The sequence below is a fragment of the Amblyomma americanum genome, chromosome 2, assembly GCF_052857255.1.
Source record: "Amblyomma americanum isolate KBUSLIRL-KWMA chromosome 2, ASM5285725v1, whole genome shotgun sequence".
Classification (NCBI taxonomy): domain Eukaryota; kingdom Metazoa; phylum Arthropoda; class Arachnida; order Ixodida; family Ixodidae; genus Amblyomma; species Amblyomma americanum.
In genome coordinates this window covers 26,542,500-26,568,357 of record NC_135498.1, presented here as the reverse complement: position 1 = coordinate 26,568,357, position 25,858 = coordinate 26,542,500, and the positions used below count along the sequence as shown (strand labels likewise).

The 25,858-nt window shown below is 48.3% G+C and overlaps 1 protein-coding gene and 1 pseudogene across 3 annotated transcripts in view; both read left to right on the top strand.

The window, feature by feature from the left end:
* The window catches only part of LOC144120832 (uncharacterized), a 63,257-nt gene that overhangs the window by 30,328 nt on the left and 7,071 nt on the right, over window positions 1-25,858 (top strand). For 2 of the 3 annotated variants that reach the window (XM_077653588.1, XM_077653589.1), the window contains 3 exons: window positions 944-1,234; window positions 1,705-2,029; window positions 10,485-10,666. In XM_077653588.1, coding sequence (XP_077509714.1) covers window positions 944-1,234; window positions 1,705-2,029; window positions 10,485-10,666 — 798 coding nt within the window. Of the gene's footprint in view, window positions 1-943; window positions 1,235-1,704; window positions 2,030-10,484; window positions 10,667-24,266; window positions 24,467-25,858 lie in introns of those variants that run through there. The other variant, XM_077653587.1, reaches the window with a different exon arrangement.
* LOC144120834 (uncharacterized) lies at window positions 17,055-18,841 on the top strand (annotated as a pseudogene).

Genomic DNA, 25,858 nt, shown 5'->3' with positions numbered 1-25,858 from the left:
TTGCGATTTGAACACTGCGCTTCTCCATAACTGAGTTTTTAATTGCTTTGCTTTCTTGGGGATTTTCGTGCTACAACAATGCCAACGCCAGCTCTTCTGCGACGCAGAGCCCTTAACGTTGTTGCGTTAAAATGTGATATATGCAAATGTCAGCACCGTCACAGCGTAGTGGATACCTGCTACTGCAGATAGCAGTCCAGTATGGCAGTTGATGAACCAGCAACTGCAGCACAAGCTGCGACAAATGAGAAATGTAATGCTATTGCATTCCAATCTTAAGGCGGCTTAAACATCTCCTTAGTTTTTCTTTTTCCCCTCGGTTTCTGGAGACTTCGCAACTGCCCTTGCATAAGATTCAATTATAATGCAAGGAGCAACTTTTCACTTCTACGATCGGTAAAAAATGCATTTCATTCGAATAAATACAGTAATTGATTTTAATTGCATCATGGCTAACATGTTTTTGGTCTGCACGAGGTGGTGTGAAAGATATAAACACATTTTTTCCAAGTATTTCACTCAAGGAAGAGAAGCCGAGCAGCAGGCCAGGAGAAAGCATGTACCCACTGGGAAACTGGTGGGTACCCAGCAGCACTGGGGATCAAACCCACACCTTGCGCATGCAAGGCAGGTGCTCAAACCACTAGGCCACGGTTACAGTCGCATAGCGCAGTTGGCATTTCAGTTTAGCATGTTGAAACATAATTTCCACTACGCATTTTTTTAAATTATTATTGGCAATTCCAAAAAGCGTTTCCTGGGTGTTGTCATTTTGCTTGGTACTATACTGTTGTGTGCATCCGGCACAAGCACGGTGGGTTGGTAGCATGAGGTTCCTGCGCATACACGGTAAGAAGGTTTATTGCGGCGCTTAGTTATGGCTGCTCTATTGGCTGCCGGGCATACTTGGCTGATGAGTGGTCTCCTGCATGGCACACCGCAGCAGCCTGCGCCTGGACCTGGAGCTGGAGAAACGAGAGCTACAGGACAAGCTGAAAGCAGAGCTGGAGCTCAAGTCGAGACTTCCCCAGGCATATGACCCCCACTGGATGGAGCTGCAGCGGAGGTACGCAGCAGCGGCGGGGCTGGGGGCGGCCGGGGGTGCACTGGGGGCAGCGGGCATGTCCCCCTTTGCACTGTATGGGGACCAGCGAGACCGCCTTGGCCTGGCCCCTGATGACCGGCTCCACCCGGCCGCCGACCGCCTCGCCCTCGCTGCCGACCCACTGCTAAGGTGCGTGTGACTGCCCAGCGCATCGTATATGATCGAGTGCGTTGGTGTGGTGTCAGAGCACCTTGATATTACCAATTAAGAAACACCCCACAGTACCCTTGTGTGGTTGCAGTGACAGCTGGCTATCTAAATCCATTTCTAACCTCCTTGTAATCTGCATGGCTTGGGGTGCTTTGGCTTTAGACTAAAGTCAGTGTTAGTAAATGTATTGTGGCATCTCACAGGCTGTGCAAATGCAAAAAAAAAAAAAAGATGAGAAGCAAACTTTGACACTTTGGGACAGAGCATGTATGAGGTACAGTGATAAGGTTGCTGCTGATGTCAGCATTGTATTTTTGGTCATGGAATAGTTCCATTGTTTACACCACAGTTAGTCCCTTTTATTCTTGTTTACAGAAGGTCATGCCTTTGTGTGTTGATTTGGCCTGCGCATTGTGCTCATTCTCTCTTGGCCTCCTTGCTCCTTACAGGTTACAGATGGCAGGTGAGCTGCACGTCCCCCCGACGCATGCGCACGCCCACACACACCTGCACCTGCACCCCCCTCATCACGACCCGCTCTCAGCAGCGGTGGCCATGGCGATGCCCCCCGGCGGGGAGCCCCCTCCCGCGGCGGGACCATACGCGGCTGCCTACCAACCGGGCGGGCCAGCTGGAGCACCCCCTGGAGGTGGGGGGCCCCCGCGAGGCGGCCCTCACGGGCCTCCGCCTGGCGGCCCTCGGCCACAGGACCTGATGCACCCAGCCGCTGCCGCACTCATGCGCTCTTCCTACGAGGAGCAGCTGGCGCACCAGGTGAACCCCCTTGCTCACTTCTTGTCAGTGGCGGTTGAGGCAAAGACATAACAGAATTGCATACTGGCCAAGTTGGTACAGTCGAGCCCACATATAACGGCCCCGCTTAGACGAACTTTCGCTTATAACGAACGAGACCTGCGCGACCGTCAAAATATACATTGTTTCAATGGTACTAAATCGCACGTATAACGAACGTCATTAAGCCCTGCAGATCGGTTGCAGCGAACGGACGCCGTAAACCCGGCGCCGCGATGCGAGATAAGCTGCCCCCGACGCCTTTGTGCGCCCAGCGCGCGGTATGTTTTCCCGAGCCTGATCGCCGGCGAACTGCCCGCCCCGTTTCGTGCCGCTCTCAAGCGAGCTACCCTTTCCCCACCGACGCGCCTTCCGAGATTGCCCTCCTGCCCCTCCTCGCAACTCCGCTCCCCTCTCCTCACTCTCTCGCAAATCCGTGCGTGGCCTCCGCGATCAACCGCTCCGCCAGCGCCGATCTCGGAGGCCACACTCCGTGAAGTAAACCTTCCGTGGTAGCCAAGAGGTCGCTGCACTGATGCTCATGGACGCCTCTCATTGGCCTCTCCGCTGGCGCTGTGCGTCTGTACAGCTTTAGCTTGATTGTCGCTTGTGCACGTTGCAAGTCTACCTTACCGTGCGCTTTTGTCACTTGTTGCTATGCGGACGTTTCGTTGGCTTTGTTCAAACCTCGAGCCCTGGTTGTAATTCGGGATTGCCGATGGGAACACCGTGCCCATTTGCATTGTATTCAGCGGTAGAGATGGTAAAAGCGGCCTGGGCGGAGGTGGCGGCAACTCGCGTGCAGAACTGCTTCTGCAAGTCCGGCTTCGTCGACACATTGTCTTATGCGCAGCCTGATGCTTCGGAAGATGACCAGCCCGGCGGCGATTTGTGGCAGCGCGTTGTTGACTCCAACATGGGGGGGGGGGGGGTCATGACATTGGTTGGATGATTTTATTTCTGTCGATGACGACGCCAACACCGCGGAACCGTGCACGGACGAGGGCATTGTTTCTGATGTGCGGGACGAGAGTGACGCGGAGGAATCGGATGAGAATGAAACTTCGGAGCCAGCACCCGTAAGTGCGCCTGTAACAAATGGGCTACATAGAGAGCCTCGGACAACTTGTCTATGCCAAGGGCCTCGGCGAAGAGTACGCTTCTGCTTTAAATAAGCTAGAAACCTCCCTCATCGGATCTGCACTGCAAAAACAGACGTCCATTATGGACTTCTTCGCAGAGGAAAAACTGTGTGTTTTGACAAGCAACTGTCTTTAAAGCTGTGGTCCACTTACTACGAACTTCAGGATATAACGAATGGATGCCGCGTGACTCTCATGTTCATTATAAACGGGCTCGACTGTACTTAGAAACCAGCCGCTGACCAATCCTTTTGATCAGGAGCTTTAAATTATGGCAGCCAAAATAGGGGAACCACTTATTGTGCAATTGTGCTTTTGTACACAGTTTTGAATAACACTACATGCAGATTATATGATGGTGTCGCACGGTCTCTTGAAAGACATATAATGAATGTTCTGTTGTACTTTATTTGTATGCATATCCCCGAGGCTAGATCATTTTCCATCCAAGCATCAGAGCCCATAAATTCCTTCATCATCATCATTAATGCTGTGAATTTTAATTGAGTGGCAGGGGAAAAAAAATCATTAGACTCCCTTTAAGGGGGGACGCGGGTCTTGAAATCGCGAAAAATGGTCAAAAATGGCAATTTTCAAAAATTGCGATTTTGAAGTCTTTAAGGGGGGACACGGGTCTTTGGGACCAAAAAATGACCAAAAAGTCGAATTTTTGAAAATGGCATTTTCGGAATCTACAACTATTAATCTCCAGTTTCACAAATTTTTGTCTCCCAGAAATCAATATTTTTGCCGTATTACGAAATGTAAATCACCGCGTCACCTGATTTTGTGCATGAGCAGACGATAAAAACGGTGCATTTTCTACTCCCTGGAACGCTCGTCTCAGCGCGCCGATCGCAGCCATCTTGGTCTCGTTTGAAAGAAGACTCTCTACGCTTCAATTTCCCGCCGCTTGTGCTTGCATGCCCTGAATGGCCGCGGAGAAAAAGAAGCACAAACAACAAAGAAAGCGCGAGGTCCGATTCGCTGATATGAGCACGTGACTGAAACGAGCCCTCCCATTGGCGGATTCTCGCATGCTTCGTCTGCTAGGCTTGCTGCTGGTCGCTGGCAGACGCGTCCCCGGCGCCATTTTGTTGAAAGAAGCGAGACCGACGCACAACGATGTCGCCGATTAAATTCCACTCGCGGCACAAGTTCGGTCAGAGGAAAAGAAATAAGCGAGTCAACAACCTTCCTTCACGTCCTGCATCATCGGAAAGCACCGATAATGCGCAAGAACCAGCGGCCGGTGAAGCGGCGTCAGCGGACGTCGACGTAAGCCTAACGAGCTCGGCGACAGCTACGCACAACGGCTGCATACGCTGCGACACCAGGATGCTACAGCGTTCGGAATTGCTCGAAATCGAAGGGAAAGCTAAAGAAAAGCTACAAGCTCTCGATTCGACTTCAGCAACGCAGAGGAAACAGGATTTCATCGGCAACTGCGACGATCGCCCGCTTCGAGATGCCAACGGCAGTGTACACGATACTGCGTTCACTATTGTGAATCTGGAATCTTTCACCGAACTGCTGAGTGCCGTCAAGTGCAAGGTGTGTGGCGGAAACGTGGACGTTTCTAAAGGTGATCGTGAATACGGTTTAGCCGTGAGGCTCGCTCTCTTGTGCGTGAACTGCGGCGAGATTTCATCTGCGTGGAGTTCGCCGCGCGCTCAAGGGAGCCAAAAAATAAGTCCATTTACTGTTAATATTCTTGCTGCACGGGCAATGCAAAGTACGGGAAATCGGCAAACCGCACTGAACGATGTCTTTGCAGTAATGAATATCTCCCATAGAGGGCTTCACAGCAAAACCTGGCAAGGTTACATGAAAAACAAGCTGACGCCCGCGACAACACGCGCAGCCGAAAAAGTGATGATGGACAGCGCCCGTTCCGTTCGCGAGCTCTACACAGAGTTGCACTTGGACAACCCTGGAAATATCGCTGTCTCGTTCGACGGTTCGTGGATGACCCGGGGTCATTCATCGCACATCGGTGTGGCCGCAGTGATTGAGCTGTTCACTGGACTTGTACTAGACTATGTTGTGTTCAGCAACTTCTGTGCGGGGTGCAAGCGCGGGCCTACGGAAAGTGACCCATCGTATGAGGCATGGAAGAGCAGCCACAGGTGTCAGAAAAACACGGAAAAAAAATCTGGCGAGATGGAAGTGCAGGCTGCACTTGTCATGTTTCAAAGGTCATTAGAGAAACATGGCCTTCGATACACGACAGTTTTGTGTGATGGAGATAGCCGCACATTTCTGGCACTGCAGGAGGCTGATGTGTATGGTTTTATAAAAGTGCAGAAAGAGGACTGCACAAACCATGTGCAAAAGCGCATGGGCACGGCCCTGCGCAATGTGATTGCTAAGCACAAAGGCGAGGGAACAGAGAGCCTCAGTGGCAAAGGCAAGCTCACGGGCGACCTTGTGAACAAGTTGACTGCATACTACAGCTGGGCTCTGAAGTCTCACACCGGAGATGTCGAAGCAATGCAGCAGGCAGTGATGGCCACGTATCACCACGTTACATCAAATGATAATGTGTCAAATCACAGCCTGTGCCCAACGGGCCCAAGCTCATGGTGCCGCAGCAAAGGGAGAGCCCACTCCGAAGCACAGATATAGCTTGCCATTGCATGTGTGCAAGGCACTATTGCCAATATATCAGCGCTTGGCAGACCGAAAGCTGCTGGAGCGTTGCCAGCGAGGAAAAACTCAAAACAGCAACGAGAGTTTGCACTCGCTAATATGGTCACTGGCACCAAAGGAGCGCCATGCATCATTATTTGCGGTTCAAGCCGCTGTTGCAGAGGCTGTTGTCCGTTTTAATGCAGGCAGTCTTCAAGCGTCTTCCCAAATACTCAGCGAGCTGGACATTAACCTTGGCCTAAGTAACAGGAAGAGGATGGCTGAGAAGGATAGGCGACGAACAACCGAGTCTATGCGCAAACGGGCCTCTTCTGCAAGTGTGCAACGGGCACTGCAAAAGCGGCACTCTACCCACAAGCAGCAGTCAAACTACATGCCTGGTGCTTATTAGCCCCCAGGAAATATAAATATGCAGATATCATCATGAATATTCAATAAATTGTGGCCCATTTGGGTTTTTCTCATTTTTCTCAATTTGCAAATTTTTGCCACCCGGCTGTTTTGGGACAATGATATCTCTGCATCTAGAGCAGATAGAGATGTAATTTTTTTTGCTAAAGGAAGCTTAAGGTGCAGGGGTTGCAATGTTCAAGACAGAATTCCCCTATCAGGCTTCAAAAATTAATGATTTTGCAAACTTTTGAATGCTTGACAAGCACATTTTGAACGTTGATGTTCAAAGTTTTATTAAATTACACACATGGATAAAATGGAAAAACTGCCTTGAACATTGCATTCTCTATTCATTAGGCTATGTAGCCATGTTTAAAAAATTAATTTTTGCCAAGCCATTTTCATTGTAGTGAGGTTCTAATTAATGACTAATTAATGTGATGTAACTTGGGTAATAACTAGCTTAGAAAAAAAAGAAAGGCATATTTGAAATCAGCACAAAAAACTGGGCAATGTAGTTAAATTTCATTATTATTGGCATAGAAATAATGAAAATAGCTTTAAGACCAGTGTCCCCCCTTAATCGAGTGGCAGGGGAAAAAAAATCATTAGGCTCCCTTTAAGATGAACTTGAAGGGACCAGAAAGGTTGTCCATCTTATCAGAAGTTCATCTTAAGGGATGCGGGGATCAGATCGCGACAATTGCAGAAAAAAATCAATTTCTGGAAACCACGCGTTTCGGTATCTTCAACGTCTAATCTACCTTGTATCAAAATGGTTTCGCTGAAAACGCACTAAAAGTGCCCGGAAAAAATTATTTTGTCAGTACGCAGGGCGAGAAAACAGTTTTAAATCGCGCAAAATCACCGCAGTTCGCGGAGCCATATCTTGTCTTTCCCGCCACCGAGTGCCGCCATCTTGGTATCGTTTGAAAGCTCGAAGTTCCGCCATTCCGTTTCTGAATTCTTCAGTTGTCACCATCTTGTAACAGTCATACAAACACAGAAGAAGCGCGGGTATGCCAGAAGTGGTCACACGGGCCCTTCGTTGAAAGCAGGCCTCCGATTGGCTGCCGGTCTGAAAGGCGCCTCCCCATTGATGGCTGCTGCGGCAGCGGGCAAGCTAGCAACCACAGCGGACCGTTGCTGTCTGCTTCACAAACCACGCCAGCGACTTCATTTGACACGCAGAATTCGGATTTCTGAAAGCTCCCAAGTTAGTGATGGATCGTCGCTCATTTGAAAAGATATTTTCGACGAAGCACGCCTTCGGAAAACGGAAGCGCAAGCCTCCTACAGCGAGAAAAAGACGGCGGCCAGCAGGAGAAGCGGAGCACCCGACTGAACATGTGGAAATGTGCCGCGCTACCTTGCACTGTGTGACTCCAGCAGCGAATCCAACAATCGCCTTGTGCCATCGACGCTGATAACCCAGTCGACGGATGGTGCACCTACAGAGTCTCTCGCTCCTCTGCGTACAGCCGCGCGAATCAGTAGCCGAGATCACATCGTTGGAGGCGACGCAGGTCGACGGTCACCATCGCCGGCAGAGGCGGTGTGCTGTTTCTGGCGCATCGTGCGACACAAATACGCAGCCTGCGAGTGAGCCCCAACCGTTGACGAGCTACAGTGTGATAGCTGAAGATTCACTGGACGAATCGTCACGCTTTGAGCGCGTTTTGTGTCTGCAGTGACAGCTGAAGCGCAGGCATGCAGCGTTCACAACTCCCTTCGCGCAGCGTAAGCAACTGAACGGAAGTTTGGTCAGCACTGTCAAAGGACAGGCATGCCTCCCTCTTTGTGATAGAGACGGCAGTAAATTAGCCAGTCGTGAAGTACAATTCATGGAGTCAGTGAGCCTACTCAGAAATGTGTGCCACCCTGGGTGTACATCCTGGTGCCCTTGCTGTCCAGAGGGCTCAAGAAAAGGACCAAGAACACCTGAAGAAGGCGTCCAAAGCCCACCAAACAAAATTTCACAATAATTACATGGCTTTATGCAGTGAAGCACAGTCACGTGCACGTCATGTTCAGTTAAAAATTATTAGCACACGAAAAAAAAATTCCACACTGTCTTGGTGTAAATTAGACATTTGGGCAAACATGCAAAGTATTCCCGGCTCACTACCAAGTTTCGTTACTGTGCCAGGATTTCCACAAGCAACGAACTTGTAAATTCTTAAAATACAAAAACTAATGATATCTGTGTGATATTTTATATTTCTCTCTTCACTGCAATGTGCAGCATATGTGCCAAATTTCAGTCCTTTCTGCCAAGAAGCAAAAGAGTTAGTTTTGGTCCCCTCCTCCTCCCTTGAAGGAAATACAGTAGCCGACCGATTTTTCGGACCTGGTGAGACCTGGAAAATGGTCTGAATAATTGGACAGTACGAACTATCTGTGAACTACAAAAAAAAAGGGGAATGTTTCTGCAGAAAGCTGACTTTCAGAAGTGTGAAATTTGTCGCTTTTTATGTTCCACTTGCAGACTGTATCTGAGCTGTAGTCATGCTTTCGTCATGTCGGCACTACCTCACGTCACACACCAGACTGTGCCACACGGCCGCAGATCATGTTGCAGACAAATGCACGCACCATGCAGAGCAGCAACAATCAGTTTGCATAGGCAGCGACGTTCGCGAAGACGCGAGCCAAAGCGAGCAACCCACCCCACCCACCCCTCATCTTCTCCTGCGTGTCTGCTGCCCCCCACCGCACCATGGGACGCTGCACTGTCCTGCTATTCTGTTTTCAACGCGGTCACGAGCTCTTTGTAGGCCATCTCGATGACAACGAATGGCAACGATAAAGAATAAATAGTCAAGCCTATCCAAGCCGGTCCCTTACTGCATTCCTTGAGGGTGCGAAAATGCAATGGCATGCGTTTTTGCAAATTCCTTGCAGCAGAATTTCTTGGAAGCAGTCGAGAAAAAGTGAAGTAACATACTACGTAACTGCAGAACCTCTAGTTTTAAATTAAGTAAAATGTTATATTTGGAATTTGCATGCAAAAAACATGTTCCCGAAAATTTCATAGCTCTGACCAGCTTCCCTCTTTAAGCATTTTTTTTTTTTTTTACATTGAGTCCTATAGAAAACCAGCCAAATAAATGGTTTCACATTGTTCATCTTAACCAAAAATTTGTCTTTACTGGAGTCTACTGTGTACCATATTTACACGAATTTAACACATTTTTTTTTTTCCTCAATTCATTGGTTTCCAAGCCGATATTTGGGACCAAAGGTGCGAATACAACGCGATTTTTTTTTTCTCGATGACCAAAACAGCTACAGCAAGCTTCACCACCAGACTCATAAACTGTTAGGAGAAGCCAGCTTTTGACTGTTTTCAAGATAGCTACAGCAAGCTTTACTGCCATACTCTTAAGCTGTTAGGAGAAGCTAGCTTTTCAATGGCCTTGAGATAGCGCGGCGCACACGGTTAAACGAGAGTATGGCGATGAGCGCAGAAAGAAGGTGGTGAGGGCTGTTCAGAAAGAGAAGGCATTGAAAGACGAGTAGAATATGGAAAGCAAAAAATTGGCGGTGGTTTAGCTCTGGTTAAACCTGGAGTGACGCAATAGCTACAGCTGACAGAGTGGAACTGGGTCACATGACCAACCACGTGATCAGCCACAGCGCCGTGCCGCCGGCAGCTGCTCTGCACCATGCGACCAACCACGTGACAGCGCCGCACTGAAGGCTCGAAATGCTACCATAATGTAACTATCGCTACAAAAAGGGTGAACGGGCAAACGACTCGATAGCGCAAAACACGAAGCAGCAGTGGCATGGCGGTGACGGCGGCCGCTGCTGTGCGGGCAGCTGCATGCGTTTATGTGCAAGAGGCTTTGCTCTGCTCGATAATGTTGCGCGTTGCCTCTTAATATCGACGTATCTATACCTGCCATGTGTTTGCGTGCTGTCTCTATATTTAAGCCCTCGGCTGTAGTTGGCTTGAGCAGGCCAAGATTGCCTTATGCTTTTAATGCTTGCTCTTAATTTTCGTAAGGTCTCAAACTTCCCCCTCGCGTTTTATACGTGTAAATACGGTATTCCATTTTCAGCTCCTAGTTTTTCAACAAAGAGCCACAAAAGGGCATACAATTAGATTTTTCTGAGAGCAATGGTTGGATGCAGTTGTCCCCCCCAAGTGTCAGTGCTCATGTTCATTGATTGTCAAGCTCTGTAGCCTGCTCCAGTGGACATGTGGGTGCAGTGCGAGTACACGTGCCTGTGTGTCTATGCAGATCAATGCAGCCCAAGTGGCAGCTGCGCAGCAGCAGCAAGAACAGCTGCAGCGGCAGTTTCTTCTTGAGCGTGAGCGGCTGGCTCATCTAAGCGCCTTGGGGGCAGCTCATGCGGCCTCGGCCCACCCTGCCGCCGCTGCCTCAGCCGCGCAGCTACTGCCCCAGCATGAGGAGTTCCTACGGTGAGCACTCTCCCTTCCTTTATGTGAAGAGGAAGCTTTTTTTTTGCCTTGGGACTCCAGCTCTGGGCTTCCCTTTCTTTTTTTTTTTTTTTGTGTCTAACTTTGTGACACAGCCAGATTTTTCTCATAAACCTGAAGCTAAATTCATAAAGCGAAACTCTGCTTTTAACTCTTGATGGAGTTCAATGTTTTCTGTCGGATGTGACCCTTTCTTTCCCTTTTTTCGATTTTTTTTTTTCTCATGTTATGTGTTTGAATATCTGATGAGGTAAGCCAGAGCAGGGTCCCAAGCTGAAATTTCTTCTTGACTGTTTGTGAAAGCGCTGAGTCTACCATCCTAGCAAACTGTGTGAACTTCTTTTGTGTGAAATGTGTGAATGAAATGTATGAGATCCTTTGAGTAGCGCTTTATACACGGAATTGCTTATGAACCATTTGAGTGCACCCCCTTAGTTGTACAAAGCCAAGCTGTGTGCAGAGAACTTCACATTTATCTTCCTTTTAAAAGCCTGGTTTCACTGTTGCTAATGAGCTGGTGGAGAGTTTTAATCAATGCACAATGAAATACTGCATGGCGTTGCAAGCCACTAGCAAGCTTGATTTGTCAATTCGCTTCCAGGCACTGCAATATACATGTTAGTAAGCATTTAATTTTTAGTCTAATTCTGGTTTTATGCACGTTATACCATTTTTATGTGGGGATTGTAATACAGGCAAGTCCGCTTACAACAAACATGACCGTCGTGTGCCATTCATTCGTTCTGTCTGGATGCTTGCAGTAAGTGGACTGACCATGCTACAGTCAAACCCACTTATAACAATACCGCTCTTAACAATATATCGGATATAGCAATGGACAGCCGTGGCACCGTCACCTTTGCAATGTGTTCTGTGGTAAAATAAACTGTTATAACAATGCTATCATACTAGATTGTCAGTTATAACAATTAAATGTAGTCATTTGGAGCCAACTCTCAAAGAAAAAAATGCGGAAACGCAGCGACCGCGCCAACCAAACTACAGTAGCCAACGGGTAATTCGGACTTGTAGGATATTTCGGACCTCAATGAGGCGCCGTCAGTCACCCCAGTAGAAGCGCATACATATTCGCAACGGATATTTCGAACATCAAAAGTCCGAAAGTTCGATTTTTCGGACTAATTTCAGTCGCCTGCGGGCCAAAATCAGCCATATTATCGGCTTTTCGCTGGCGCAAAAGGTGCCATCTTGGATTTAGGTGGATTTACGCTGCAGTTGCATTGGCTTGACGTACTTTCGGTACCTCATTGTTGCCAGTAGAGGTCCCTGCGATCTCTGACACTTCGAGGTGACAGCCGGATTGTCATCGCCGTCAACTTGTTTTTGTCGCCAACGTTGTCGCGGGCAGTTATTGCTTGTCCCTTACTTTGAAAATTGGTTGTTGGGGGAAGGAAACTGTGCAGGAGCTATCTCGCATCTCGGCCCGAAGGAATAAAGGAGGCACTGAGAGAATGAACGAAGAAAGAGGTACCGTAATGGAGGGCTCCGGAATAATTTCGACCACCTGGGGATCTTTAACATTGCACAGCACACGGGCGCCTTAGCGTTTCGTCTCCATCAAAACGTGGCCACCGTGGTCGGGATCCAACCCGGGTGCTCCGGAACAGTAGCCGAGCGCCCTAACCACTGAGCCACCGCAACAGGTCTCATACGTTTGCCATTCGTCGTTTCATCACTTGGGTTCCTCTGACCGCGTCAACCGAGTGGCGCTCAGTCTTCACGAAGTTACATCCGTTCGCCGTTTTGTGATTGCGTCCGGCGGTTCCGCCGCCTTGAAAGAAAAGTGCCTTATCTTTGCGTGTGTTTGACGAGCGATGTTGTGCACACTCGGGTTGTGGACAACATGGCTCCGCCGGGTCCGTCAAAGAAGCGTGGGAAGTATTCCAACTAAATGCGGTGACCTTGCTGTCTAGTGTGTACAGTGAAAGCACAAGTTTGGTGCAAATACAGACGCAAATCGTCGCCAGCAAGAGAAATTTGTCGCGAGGTAAAATCAGTGACATTTTTAAGCCGATTTCATCTCAATAAAGTGTTGTTTTTTTTGTACTTCACGGATTTTTCGGACTGTTCGATTATTCGGACCATTTTCCGGGTTCCTTCGAGTCCGAAAAATCGGTCGGTGACTGTATTGTATTTATTTGAATCTAGGCCGATAGTTGTTTTTTTGTTTTTTTTTTTCAAATCATATTTCAAACTCTAGGGTCGGCTTAGATTCGAGGATTTAAAAAAAACGCGCCAGTTTTTCATTGAAACTGCTAAATGTGGTGCATAGCTAGCGCCATCTAGAGAAGTCAGTATCGCAGCCGCTACTGGCCGTGCCAGTAGCCAACCGTACACAAGCGAGGTCGCCATTTTCACCTATGTCGTGTCAGCCGTATCGGTGTGCGGCATGGTGTTATCACGATGGCACCAGGCAGGAGATGCCACTACAGTGCCGCTTTCAAGCGAAAAGTTGTGATAGCCGCAGAGGCATCATCGAACCTTCAAGCCGGGCGGGACTTTGGCATCAACGAGAAAAACGTCCGTCGTTAGAGGGGGCAACGACAGCAGCTTTTTTCATGCGCCACAACGAGGATGCCATTTAGCGGACCAAAGAAAGGCCGTCGCCACGAAGCGGAGACAGTTTTGGCCGGCTTTGTTCGGACGCAGAGAGCAGCTGCCCCTCCAGAGACAACAGAAGTGTTGCAAGCGAAAGCTAGGGAACTTTCGAGGGAGCGAGGCCTAACGCCAAAGGATTTCAAAGCTAGCCGGGGCTGGCTTCAGAAATTTATGAAGCACTTCGGCTTCAGCTTCCGACATCGCACTTCAATCACCCAGAAGCTGCCAAGCGATTTCGAAGAAAAGCTGATAGCTTTTCGGCGCTACGTGCTGCAAAAGAGAGAAGTGGCAGGCTACAACCTTTGGCAAATCGGCAACGCCGACCAGACGGATGTGTATTTTGATACGCCAGTGGTGTACGCCGTGAATGAAAAGGGTGCCAAGGAGGTGAAGGTGCACTCTGCGGGCTATGAGAAGCAGCGCGCAACTGTGATGCTGTGCTGCACAGCTAATGGACATAAACTCCCTCCTTATAGTATGATATTTAAAATGAAGACACTGCCTGCTCGAGAAACTTTCCCAAGGAATGTCATTGTGCAGGCAAATGAGAACGGGTGGATGACGGGTGCGATGGTGGAAGAGTGGGTTAAGATTGTGTGGCGACGGCGTCCAGGAACCCTTTTGACAAAGAACTCGCTCCTTGTCGTCGAATCTTACCGTGGGCACTTGATCAACAACGTGAAGGCTGCGCTCGCCCAAGTGAACACGGACCTCGCTGTCATACCGGGCGGCATGACGGGCCAGTTGCAGCCACTTTATGTCAGCATCAACAAACCTTTCGAGGATCGTCTGCGGAAATATTACACGGACTGGTTGATTGACGAAGCCCACATGGTAACGGCAACGGGCCACATCAAACGTGCATCGCTATCGCAGCTGGCGGGCTAGGTAGCTGCAGCGTGGGACGACATCCCAGGTACTTTGATCGTGCGCGCCTTTAAAAAGTGCAGCATATCTAATGCACTTGACGGTACCGAAGATAGTGCACTGTTTGAAGGTGACAGTCACAAGGAACACAGCGTCGACGACGTTGAATGAGCTTTGCACATTCAGATTCAATAAATGCTGTTTGCATTTTGTGAACGCTGTCCCCGCATTTTTTTGTTCAGTCTACATTTGAGGTAATATAGATATATCTTTTTTGTTGTTGTTGTGGGCTTTGGATTTTAGGGGGTCGGCTTAGAATCGGGGTCGGCCTAGATTCGGGTAAATACGGTACGCTTACGGCGCAAAAAGCGCGCGCGCGTATGCGGAGCCGCCAGCCCAGCGAAGGTGAAGGTATCACGTGTCAAGCCATATGGGATGGGGTGAGCCGGATAATCTTGTATGACTCAGAGGAGGAGGAAAGACGGACACTTTCCTCTGGATAGAGGAGGAGAGTGTAGGGAGGCAGTTCCTTTTGTATCCGCGCGCACGGAGCAGCCCATTCTTAAAGTGTGCCGCCCAGTCCATTCAAAACGCGTCAAGGCATTTGAGTGTGGGCTGCCCCATCTTGCCTATTCTCTTTGGTTCCTGCTTCGCGAGTTGCACGTGTTCCGAGGGCAGCGTACAGCATAAAAAGCATGGTTTTCATATCTGCCATCACCAGCCTCGGTCCTGCTGGTTCTGCAAGCCCATCGGATTCTCCACCCCCCGAAAGTGCAACGATGGAAGATCCTCCTTCAGGAAGCACGGCCAGCGCGGCTCTATGGCTCAACTGCCGCAGAAGAGGCTGCAAGCTTCAATATATCTTTGGAAATGAAGCGGAGCATTTTGAGAGAGCGCAGAGGGGGCAAAAAACTGTGCAACTTGGTACGCAAGTACAGCCTGTCACAGCCGACGGTTTCAACCATTATCCGCAACACGCTCAAGATGACAGAAAACGAATGCCATGCTAGTGCTGGCCATGCTATGGAGGACGGCCGGAAAAGGATTCAGCATGGTGCCTACAAAGACATGGAGGAGGCACTTGATCAGTGGTTCCTTAGCGCACATGCTGTGAGCTTGCCGATTAGTGGCACGATTTTAGCAGAGAAGGCGAAGCATTTTGCGTATCTCCTTCAAAACACCGGTTTCCAGCCTGGCGGTGGCTGGATTCAGCGGTTCAAGGAGAGGCATGAAATCGTCTACAAGGCAGTCGTGGGCGAGGCAGGGTCGCTCGATGTCGACACTAGGCGGAAGTGGTTGGAAGAAACACTGCCGTACATCCGCGAAGCATACGCAGACCGGGACTTGTACAGTGGTGACGAGAGCACGCTATTCTTCCAAATGCTTCCACCGAAGACGCATGCACCCAAAGGCGATCCCTGTAAGGGCGGCAAGCAGAGCAAATTGCGGGTGACCGTTTTCCTCTTTGCGAATGTGGACGGCAGTGACAAGTGCCCCGCCTTCGTAATTGGAAAATCTAGGAATCCCCGCTGTTTCCGTGGTGCTGCGAGGATTCCGGTTCGTTACTGTCATAACAAGAAAGCATGGATGACATGTGAACTTTTCCGTGAGTGGCTGTGCGAGTTCGATCAGCGGATGCAGCACGAAGGCAGGAATGTGGCATTGATCCTTGATAACTGTACTGCACACCAGACTGCCCAGAAGCTGTCGTACGTGAAAATTTTGTTCCTCCCGCCGAACACGACCGCAGGCATGATTGCATGCTTCAAGGCATTGCATCGCCGACGTGTGTTGAGCAGGCTTGCTCTTAACCTGGACATTGCTGTGCGTGAATGCCGACCCGTGCCAGACTTCAAAATCTCGCTCCTGATGGCTGTCCAATTCATTTTTGGGGCATGGACAGAAGTCAGCTCCTCCACCGTCATGTATTGGTTTCGAAAAGCGGGCTTTGCCGGGAATATCAGTGACACGGAGTGTCGCGAAGCTCCTGCCAATGGAGCGATTACAGAACAGTGGTCTACGGTGCACGGTGATGACGGCGACGCGGAGGGGCTTGAAGAATTCTTGCACGCCGACGGTGCAGTCACGACAAATGAAGAATTGACTGTCGAGGCGATCGTTGCAGCAGTCACCGGAGCGGAAGATGATGACAGCAGTGATGACGAAGATGAACCGGTACCAGCGCAAGTTGTGTCTCATTAGGAGGCCTCAAGAATGATCGAGTCCGCAAAAAACCTTTCACTCGGATATGTTCAGCATTTGGATGCCCTCTAAAAAGACATCAGCAAGATTGCCGTGGAGCAGTCGAAACTCACCGATTACGGGTTTGTTTCAGCAAAGAAGTGAGAAGTGCTATTTCGCCCTCATTAAATGTTCTTAAGGGGAGATGCGCGTCGAAAAAGCGAGTTTTCCGAGTAATTTTTCAGTTTTGAGTTTTTGCCTGTAAAATTATCTTTGGGCATTCAGCTACAACTCCCGAAAAGATCAAGGCAAAATTCGATCGCGAAATTAGTAAAAAGTCTATTTTATTCAACCACGGTGGCTCGAGAAAGTGCTGCTTTTCGCGCAAATCGTCTACTTTCGAACGCCTGCATCTCGAAAACGGCGCGTTGCCCGCCATTGCCGTTTGCTGGGAGAGGTTGAGTAAGCCTTTTTCTCGTAGACAGCGCCTCCTGCAGTTTCGTATCTGGCTGAAAATAATAAGAAAAACACGTTTTTCGCGCACGCTTCAAGCGTCGCTACTGGTCACGTGGGGCTCTAGCGAAGCCGCCATTGGCCCGGACTGATGCGATGCTGTGGCGAAGCCTACCTCCTGGCCTTTCCTGCTCTTGCTTTGTACACGGCTAGTCCGGCGTTTCAATCGATCTCTGCGGTCTTTTAGCATTTGTTCATTCGCGATGAACGACTCGCAAAAGCGCGATTTCCGAGTTCGAAAGGCTCGTACGAACAAACCGTACCGAGGACGCCGTCGCAAACTTCACCGGAAAACGGCAACGAAAAGAAGTCACCCGACGCCAGCTAGCCCTAGCCAGGCGAACGGGCACTCGGACGAGATCGACGCCGCGGTGGAATTTGTGAGCGCCTCGGAGGTGAAGATTGGACTCTTCAAAGAAGATAAAGCAGCGTGCGGTCGACATTCTGCGAGTGCTGCGATATGCGAAATAGGCGCGCTTACGGCGCTGGTAAGCGGCGCTGCTTGCCCTACGTGCCGTGCCTGTACCCTTGCGGTACGCGAACCGGCGGAAAAGCGAAAGGGGCTTTCAGCGTTTCTTGAGCTGCACTGTGAAAATAGTGAGTGCCCAGCATCGGTTCTTTCTGCTGCGCACACCTCGAGCCGCGTTGTGCCCAGTGAATCTGCGGATGGTGCCAGCGGAAATCGGGACTATGTGAGTGGGAGCTCTCGTGACAGCTTCGCCGTGAATGTGAAACTGGTGGTGGCTGCGCGCGCGATTGGCATCGGGCATGAACAGTTATCGCGATTTTGTGCTATTCTTGGCCTGCCAAACCCATTGCACCACAAGAACTTTAATGCGATCGGCAAGAAAGTTCATCTTGCGGCCATGAAAGCCGTGGCAGAAAACATGGAGAAGGCGAGGGCTTTCACGAGAGAGATGGTGGATGACTCAGATATTGCCGTCATGTTTGATGGCACATGGCAAAAACGGGGTCACAAGAGCCATAATGGAGTTGGCACCGCTGTGTCAGTCGACAGTGGTTTGTGCCTCGATTTTGAGGTCCTGTCGAACTTCTGCCTTGCTTGCAGTCGGCACCAAGACCTTGGAAGTGAGGAGGAGGAAATCTGGAAGGCGTTCCATGGCCCTGTTTGTGAGAAGAACACTGAATGCTCCTCCCACGCCATGGAAACAGAGGCAGCAGTGCATATATGGCAGCGGACCTCCTCGCAGAAAACCCCACTGCGCTTTACCAAATTTCTTAGTGATGGGGACAGTAAAGCTTTTAGTGCTGTGTGTCAGGCTAAAGTGTATGGCGAAACCTCCATCGTGAAGGAGGATTGCACAAACCATGTGGCCAAGCGCCTAGGCACTGGTCTTAGGAAGTTGGCGACACCTCTTCCACGCGGTGAGAAGTTGAAAGATACACAGATACAAAAGTTGCAGAACTACTACAGGATAGCAATCACAAGCAACCGGGGTAATGTACAAAAAATGTATCGTGCCATTTGGGCATCATATTTTCACTCATGTTCGACTAATAACGCTGGTAGCCACAAGTTCTGCCCGGAAGGAGTGGAATCATGGTGCAAGCACCGACGGGCCGAAGCGCTGGAACAGCCTGCACCGGACCACACCCCGCTTCTGACAAAGGCACAGGGGCTAGCTCTGCTGCCCATATATAAGCGCCTCACTGAGGAAAAGCTGCTCACCCGCTGCTTACAGGGGAAGACCCAAAATGCAGCAGAGTCCCTGAATAGTAAAATCTGGCTGCTCTGCCCAAAAACCAGGTTCGCTTCCAGGACTGCTGTGGGAACAGCAACTGCCATTGCTGTTCTATGGTATAACAGCGGACATACAAGCTTTGAGAAAGTGCTTCAGGAGCTTGGTGTGCTGCCACCAGAAGAGCTTGTTGTCTTAGGTAATTCCCGGGACCAGAGAAGAGTAAAAAAAATGTCACTCCGCCAAACTGCAGAAGCTCGAGCGCATCGCCGTAATATGGTGAAGAGAGCACGCCTCACAGACTCTGTTAGAGAAAATTTTGAGGGGTCAACTTATGGGCCAGGGGAGTTCTGATGAACATTGCAGTGTTCTCTGCATATTTCTCTATTTTCTGATGAAGTTTCATGTGCTTTTGTGAAGTTTATGAAAAATACAGATGTTTGAAACTTTCAAATGCAGTTTTCTCCATTTGCAGTTTTCAGCATTTTCTACGTTTCGTGCAACAAATTTCAAGTACTTCCAATAGTCAGATTTGGATGAAATTTTGCACACAGCCTCTTCAAAGTGTATAGAATGTTATTATCTATCTGGTTATAAAATATCTGTTCAACATTTTTTTAAAAAAAGTCAGAATGTTGACTCATGGTGCCCAAAATATACACTTTGGTGTTTCTGAATTTTTTTTACAATTATGGGCTAAAATGAATAAATTTGAAGTAGATTTGAACATACTACATTACTAAAGCAACACAATGAGCTATAGCAAGCTGCTCAGAACATAAATTTAATTATCAAAAAAGTGTGCACAAAAGACCCTATATTATGCTTGTGTGAACCCATTTACATAAAAACTAAAAAATGTATGCTGAAACTAAATACATATTTGGAATCAGCATTAAAAACTCTATCAGTGGCCAAAGTTTCATAACCTTGGGTTCATTATTTAAAACAAAGTGTTTTCGAGGAGCATCTCCCCTTAAGTTTCATGTTTTCTTTGTTTTTGTTTTGTTCTTTCATAACCCAGTTATAACAATTATTGGTTATAACAATGATATTTCTGTGGCACTTCAGTATTGTATATACAGTTAAGCCTGGATGTAACGAGCCTCCATATAGCGAATTCCTCGGTGTAACGAAGCTTTTTAATTTCCTAATGCCGCCCCCATTGAAGTGCGTGTACTTGAGACCTCCATGTAATGAACTCGCTAAGCCGACCATCTGTTATCTTGCACTGAGTTACGAAATTTCTGAGATAAGTTTCGCGACGATAAGGCATGAGAGGAAAGTCAACGCTTCGCTTCTGGAACTCCATACCACGTGGCACAACAGTTCATGCTGATAGGGCATAGCAAAAACAAAACGGCACGAGCAGTGCACGCCCATCGCCGCCGCGCGGTACGTTGCTCACATGATTTAGGCGCCGATAGCTCGCGCGCGTCGCGACTCCGCGACAGGTGTACAGCGGCGCTGTGTCTGGGTGCGCTCTCCTCTAGCTCGCCCAGTGCCCCCTCCTCTCCCTCTCTCCCCACCCCACTCGTAGCGGCGTTGCGCGAGCCGCACGGCAGTAGCATTATCGCGGGAAGTTTCTCCACGTTTATGACTTCGGGTAATGGGGTTTCCTGGAAACATTTTCAAGGTGATTTCACCTACATTTATTTCTTATTTTGGTTTCTGTTCTGCATTTTCCTTTTGGGTCTTCTTGTAAAAACTGCATGTAACGAAAGCCTGGATGTAACGAAAAATCCCGGACTTTTTTCAACTTCATTATATCCAGGTTTAACTGTATGAGAAAAGCAATGCGGACTTTCCTGGAGTTCTGTCTATGTGATATCTGCGAGTCGCCATTGGCGTACGTGGATAGGTTCTCACTCACGCTGGTTGGAATTTTATTGTGAAAATTGATCAACGGGGCAATTGGCACCATGAGTTTAGGCCTAGTGCGTCACACAATGAAAGGCTAACTTTGAGTATAGGGCATATATCACTCAGACGTGAAATTTGCCCCCACAAATGCGGTCATTTTTGAGTCTGGTGCATAGGAAGACGCCGTCTTTTCTTAGCGCTAATCTGTCAGGCGGCAGTAGGGACCAGTTTTCTCACACAGGAAGGTTTCATATCATCCAGGCTTCAGTCATAGCTAGAGTCCCTGTTTGGGCCAAATAAAGTGCCGAGGCACTTGGCGAGCTTAGCACAGATTCAGTGCAAAAGAAAAGACTTCTTGGGAAACTCATATGCAGCTCTGATGTCCGCGAGGCACAACTGCCTATCTGCTCTTGGTCAGGATGCCATACAAGTGTGCGGATTTGATGAAGCTGGTGCTCAAGCTCTTTGTAAGTTTAATCTGGCTTCTAAGGAATCTGTGATCAGTGCCTGTGGCTCAGGCTATAACTAGTAGCTCTCTAGCGCAGGCTGAGAGTATGTCTTTTTCGCTAGTTTTGTTCTCCTTTTTGTGGCCCGGCAAAAAAGCCTTGAAGGGGGAGGACAGGTACAGTTGACAGCCCACGGGTTAATGACATCCTAGTCGAAATCAAGAGAAAGAAATGGGCTTGGGCAGGGCATGTAATGCAAAGGCAAGATAACCGCTGGTCTTTAAGGGTAACGGAGTGGGTTCCAAGAGAAAGTAAGCGTAGCAGGGGGCGGCAGAAGGTTAGGTGGGCGGATGAGATTAAGAAGTTTGCAGGCAAAGGGTGGATGCAGCTGGCAAAGGACAGGGTTAATTGGAGAGACATGGGAGAGGCCTTTCCCCTGCAGTGGGTGTAGTAAGGCTGATGATGTTGATGATGAGTTTGTTGTTTCTCCTCTGCCAGAACGTTGTATCTCGAAGTGGGCTTACCCTGCTTTTTTAACCCTTTGAGGGTTTTTGTCGTATATCTACAGTGGTGGTTTTCTTTTCCGCAAGGTCTTTGCCGTACGGGAGCAGTTTCAACCCTCCGTTTGAAATTTCACTACATAATGACGGTGCATGCTCACTGGGAGGTGCTGCCACCTCCTAGGACTTACAAGAAGCATTTGAAATTTGATTGAGCTGCCTTCTTGCGGAGGTAAACAGAACTGACTTCTAGCTTCAGAGTGTCGAGCGGTCTGCGGCAACACCCTTTCGTGGTTTCGGTTTCACCACGTGATCGTAACAGAGGTGCGCGAAACTTGTTTTTTATCTTTATTGGCACTCGCTTGCAGGGGCGGCGGATATGATTTCCATCGTTATTGGCGCTGCTCTTAGCTTGTTTATCACTGAAGCTCACGAGGTATTCTCGCTCTCCTTGTTTACTGAGTGTCCTTCGAGTTCCTCAGATGCACGGCAAAGTGGCAATATGGCCGAACACAGTGCCTGTTCTCTTGGCACCGACAGCGACGACTCTTCCGATTCTGATCTTACTCCATTCACCGAGTCTGAATCAGAAAAGAAGCTTTCTTCAGAAGACTAGTGTTTCAAGGAATACCACACTGTGAAATACTATTGAACGTTTTGCAGTTCTGCGTGATGCTGAAACCAAATATTGTTCCTGCTTGATTTTTTTTTTTTACAATTTCTTCCTGACTTTACACATTTTGTGCCTTCAAAATCCGCAATAAAGTAATTTGACCATCTGCGAAAGATTTTTCAAAAAAATTCGACCCTCAAAGCGTTAAGTGCGCGTGGAAGTCAACATGATGTTGCAAACCAGTGGCGGACTTTTTTTTGTCTTCTCTTTGTTTATCCTGCGCCCTTTTCACGGTCTTCGTGCGAAAAACGAAAGCAGTATCGATGTTCATTTAGAAGGACGATGAAGACCACTCAACATGCCCCTTAGTGTGAGTTCCTGACACCTCTGTGTTTGCATTAACCAAATTTTGTGTTCTCAGATGTTAATTCTATCTGAGATTTGGTGCCACAGCCCTAATGTAAATTGTGACGGTCGCGTAGTATTTGTTCAGACTAAGCAAGTGGTCGTTATAAGTGGGCTCAACTGTATTTACTTATTTTGCTTGTGGGCTTACTTCTTAGTATGTAGTCTCATATAGCAGGAAACTTGCAGCATGGTTAAGGCAGACAGTTTTCTGTGCTGTGCAGTGATGTCCGGCATTGAAAAAAAAAACATAAGGAAAGGGAATTTGAAGAGGTTTTATTTTGGATATGTTATTTGGATGGCAAGGGTAATTTCTCTGGCGCCGTAAGGTTTGCATAGAATCTAGGCAGAATTGTTACTTTTTAATTGTGTGTGCCTACAGTTGCTGTCAAATTTTTGTAGACATGGTGCAAGCCAGAAAGGGTCCGAAATATCAGTCGTGAATACATACATGTTCCTATGAGGTGCATGACAGTTGCTCTGTGGATTCCGAAACATTGCACGAGTCCGAATTGTTGGAGTCAGAAAAATCGGTCAGCTGCTGTACTGTGTTATGCTATCACGGCATATGTGTAACATTTGTAAACCAATTCAAAAACACTGCAAAATGAAACATGGGACCTGCCGCATTACTAAAGGTTTTAGGCTGACTGTAGCGTTTTTGCAGCACTGCTTGTAGCTGCACAAGTTGTTGCATGCACATTGGCACTGGAAAGCCATAAAAACGTGCTTGTGCAGGTGCAAGAAGTGACGCTTCATGGGCAAGTCTCCTAGTCTTATAGGCTTAGTGTTAGTGCACATTTCTAACGATCGCTTTCAGGCTCGGTGCAGTTTACAGTTTTTCGCATAATTCTAATGCCGAGAAGAGGCCACCATTTCTATGGCACTCTGTTTTTTTCTCACAGCATCTCTGTCATCAGCAGTACTCGTCAAATTTTTTGCAGGAGCAGGAGTGTAACTGGTGCCATTTAGTGCAGATTCGCATTACTCCATGCAGTACCTGCACCCTGCATGGAGTAATGGTTTCCAAGAAAGTATATTTCCAAACACTTGTCTTGGAGTCCACTTTTGGGCATCTAGCAATTTGGAGTTTGAGTTATTCGCAGATTAGGCACCAGGTGTTCAAAAGCCATAATCTGTCTGATTACTGTACAATAATCACGCATTCCTAAAAATGATGATTGATGAGCACTCCGTAACCAGCTGTGAGGGGGACACTTCAACTTCCCAAAAGTGCACTTTAGGAACAATCAAGCCATGGCAAGATTTTAACTTGATTTTAACTTTATATGTATCTCACACATCTTGTTAATGTAAATGTGCTTTAGCCCTATGGTGAAGCAGTCCCTTGTGATGGTTTGAAATTTTGAATGAGCATATATTTTTAGAGTCTGAAAAATTTGTCAGCAACTGTCTCCTGTGCTAGGTGGACTACATCATGGTGGTATTTGCCACACTGTGTGTGCTTTTTCGACAGCTTTTCATTACGCGGACATCTCGCTGTTCAAAAGTCGGCAGCATTGCTTTGTGAAATCTTGTGCAAGAATGCCTGCACTTTACTGCAGCAGATAAAAGCTTTGAGGGTACTTACATGATATCATTGTTGCTGCTTATGAATTTTCCCAAAGAAAGCATCCTTCCGGCATAGAACTGGTCTGAAGGTTATCCTTTTCCACGCAGGTAGCTTTTTGATTAGTTGGAGATTTATTTTGCATCATTTGATACGTATGTGCTCTGAGCCTATTACCGCTAAGGTTCCTCTGATTTCTGTGTCTTTTTTGTTTGTTTGTTTTTATATAAGTGCAAAATTTCACAGGTGTGGCTCTGTCAGCCAGATTCCCCCTTGCAATTTCTTGCACTCCCTTGGTTTTTCAGGGTTTGTTCCACCGGGGCCCCTCCTGTTACTCACTCTTATACACCCATGTCCTTTGGGAGAAGCAATATTTTCTGAGTCCATCAGCCTTCAGTTTTTCCTGGGCTTCATCTCACTTCGAGTGAGCAAGCAGAAGCACTGCGAAGGGAGATGACAAAGTGCAGAATACTGTGATACTGCTTGTTAGCTTTGAGTGAGCTTTATTCGTGGAGTTCGGTCAGTCTAGATTGGGCACAAAGGAAAAGAACGCATGTAATGGTTGTGGTTTTAACCAGCACACACACTAATTTATCTTGTTACAGCCTTTAGTTTTCACTGTGCATGGGATGACAGTTCGCATGTGCCATATGTCTTATTTGCAGCTGTCGTATAAACACATGTAAGGGCCGCAGTTTTTTTTTTTTTCCCCAAATTCGAGGGCTGTTCTATAAACACGTGTAAGGGTCACACCCGTGTACGGGCCGCATCCTGCTTTACCAAAGGAAATATTTTAAAATATCCTTGTCAGAGCCGCACTAAAACTTTCCACGGTTCACACGGAAATAGCCTTCGAAATGGACGCGCACAGGAGCTTCCAGGTGCTGCCCACAGATGGCAGCCCGAGGCTGCAGGTCATGATCATCGTCAACTTTTTCCTCCGCGTCGAGCTCCCCCTATCCTTATTGGCATCAGTATCACCAGCTCCAGTTTTTTGCGGCTGTCAAAGGCATGGAGGGAGTGTCCAACGATAGCCTAGAAGCCTAGTCATAAAAAGTAAAAAGGAGAAAGTCAGTCTCCCCGTGATCACACCATGTGATAGCGTGAGGAGATATCTAGCTCTGCTGGGCCCGTGTGTGCGCGGACTGGCGCGGCAAACTGACTGTAGATCGACCTCCTTGCTGTAGAGGCCCGCGCCACAGGCTGCGCAGACGCGCGCACTAAAACATACCAGCGCCAAAGCATTAGGTACTGTTTGGGAGAGCGAAAAATGGGGGAGGGAGCGGCTTCACGAGCACTTGGCTTGCGAAGGCTGGCCGCTAGGTGTCTTGCTCCCTCCACAGTCTTTTTTTCCACCATGGTCAAAGGCATGGCCGCACGTGAGTTTTGATAGCGTAGTACAGTGAAAGCTCGTTAATTCGAACCTCAATAATTCGAATTTTCTGATAATTCGAACTACTCTATTTAGTCCGGCCAAGCTCCATACAGATCTGTTTATAAAAAAGTCCGTTAATTCGAAAGCGAGTCTGTTCCGCTACGGATAATTCGAACTACACGCCGCCCCGTCTGGGCGGCTTGGCACACAGCACGTGGCCAAAAAAAAAGCGCCGCGCATACTTAGAGGCTGCGCATGTGGTAAACGGGGACGGAAGATGGACCCAGATAAAACCGTGGACGAGTGGGTAAAGCCTAAATGGCGCCATCACCGGCGCGGCGGCCGGCGGCGTGGGAAGGCACGGGTTGGCGAACGTGGTGGCGGCTGCCTACCCTCTATTCCGCGCAGCGTATTTACTCGCGTAATGAGTCTGACCGCGTGCGTTTGTTGATGACGGAAGGACGGGCGGAGATGTATTGAATCTCAACCCTTCCAAAAAAATCTGTTGGAAACTTTTTTTTT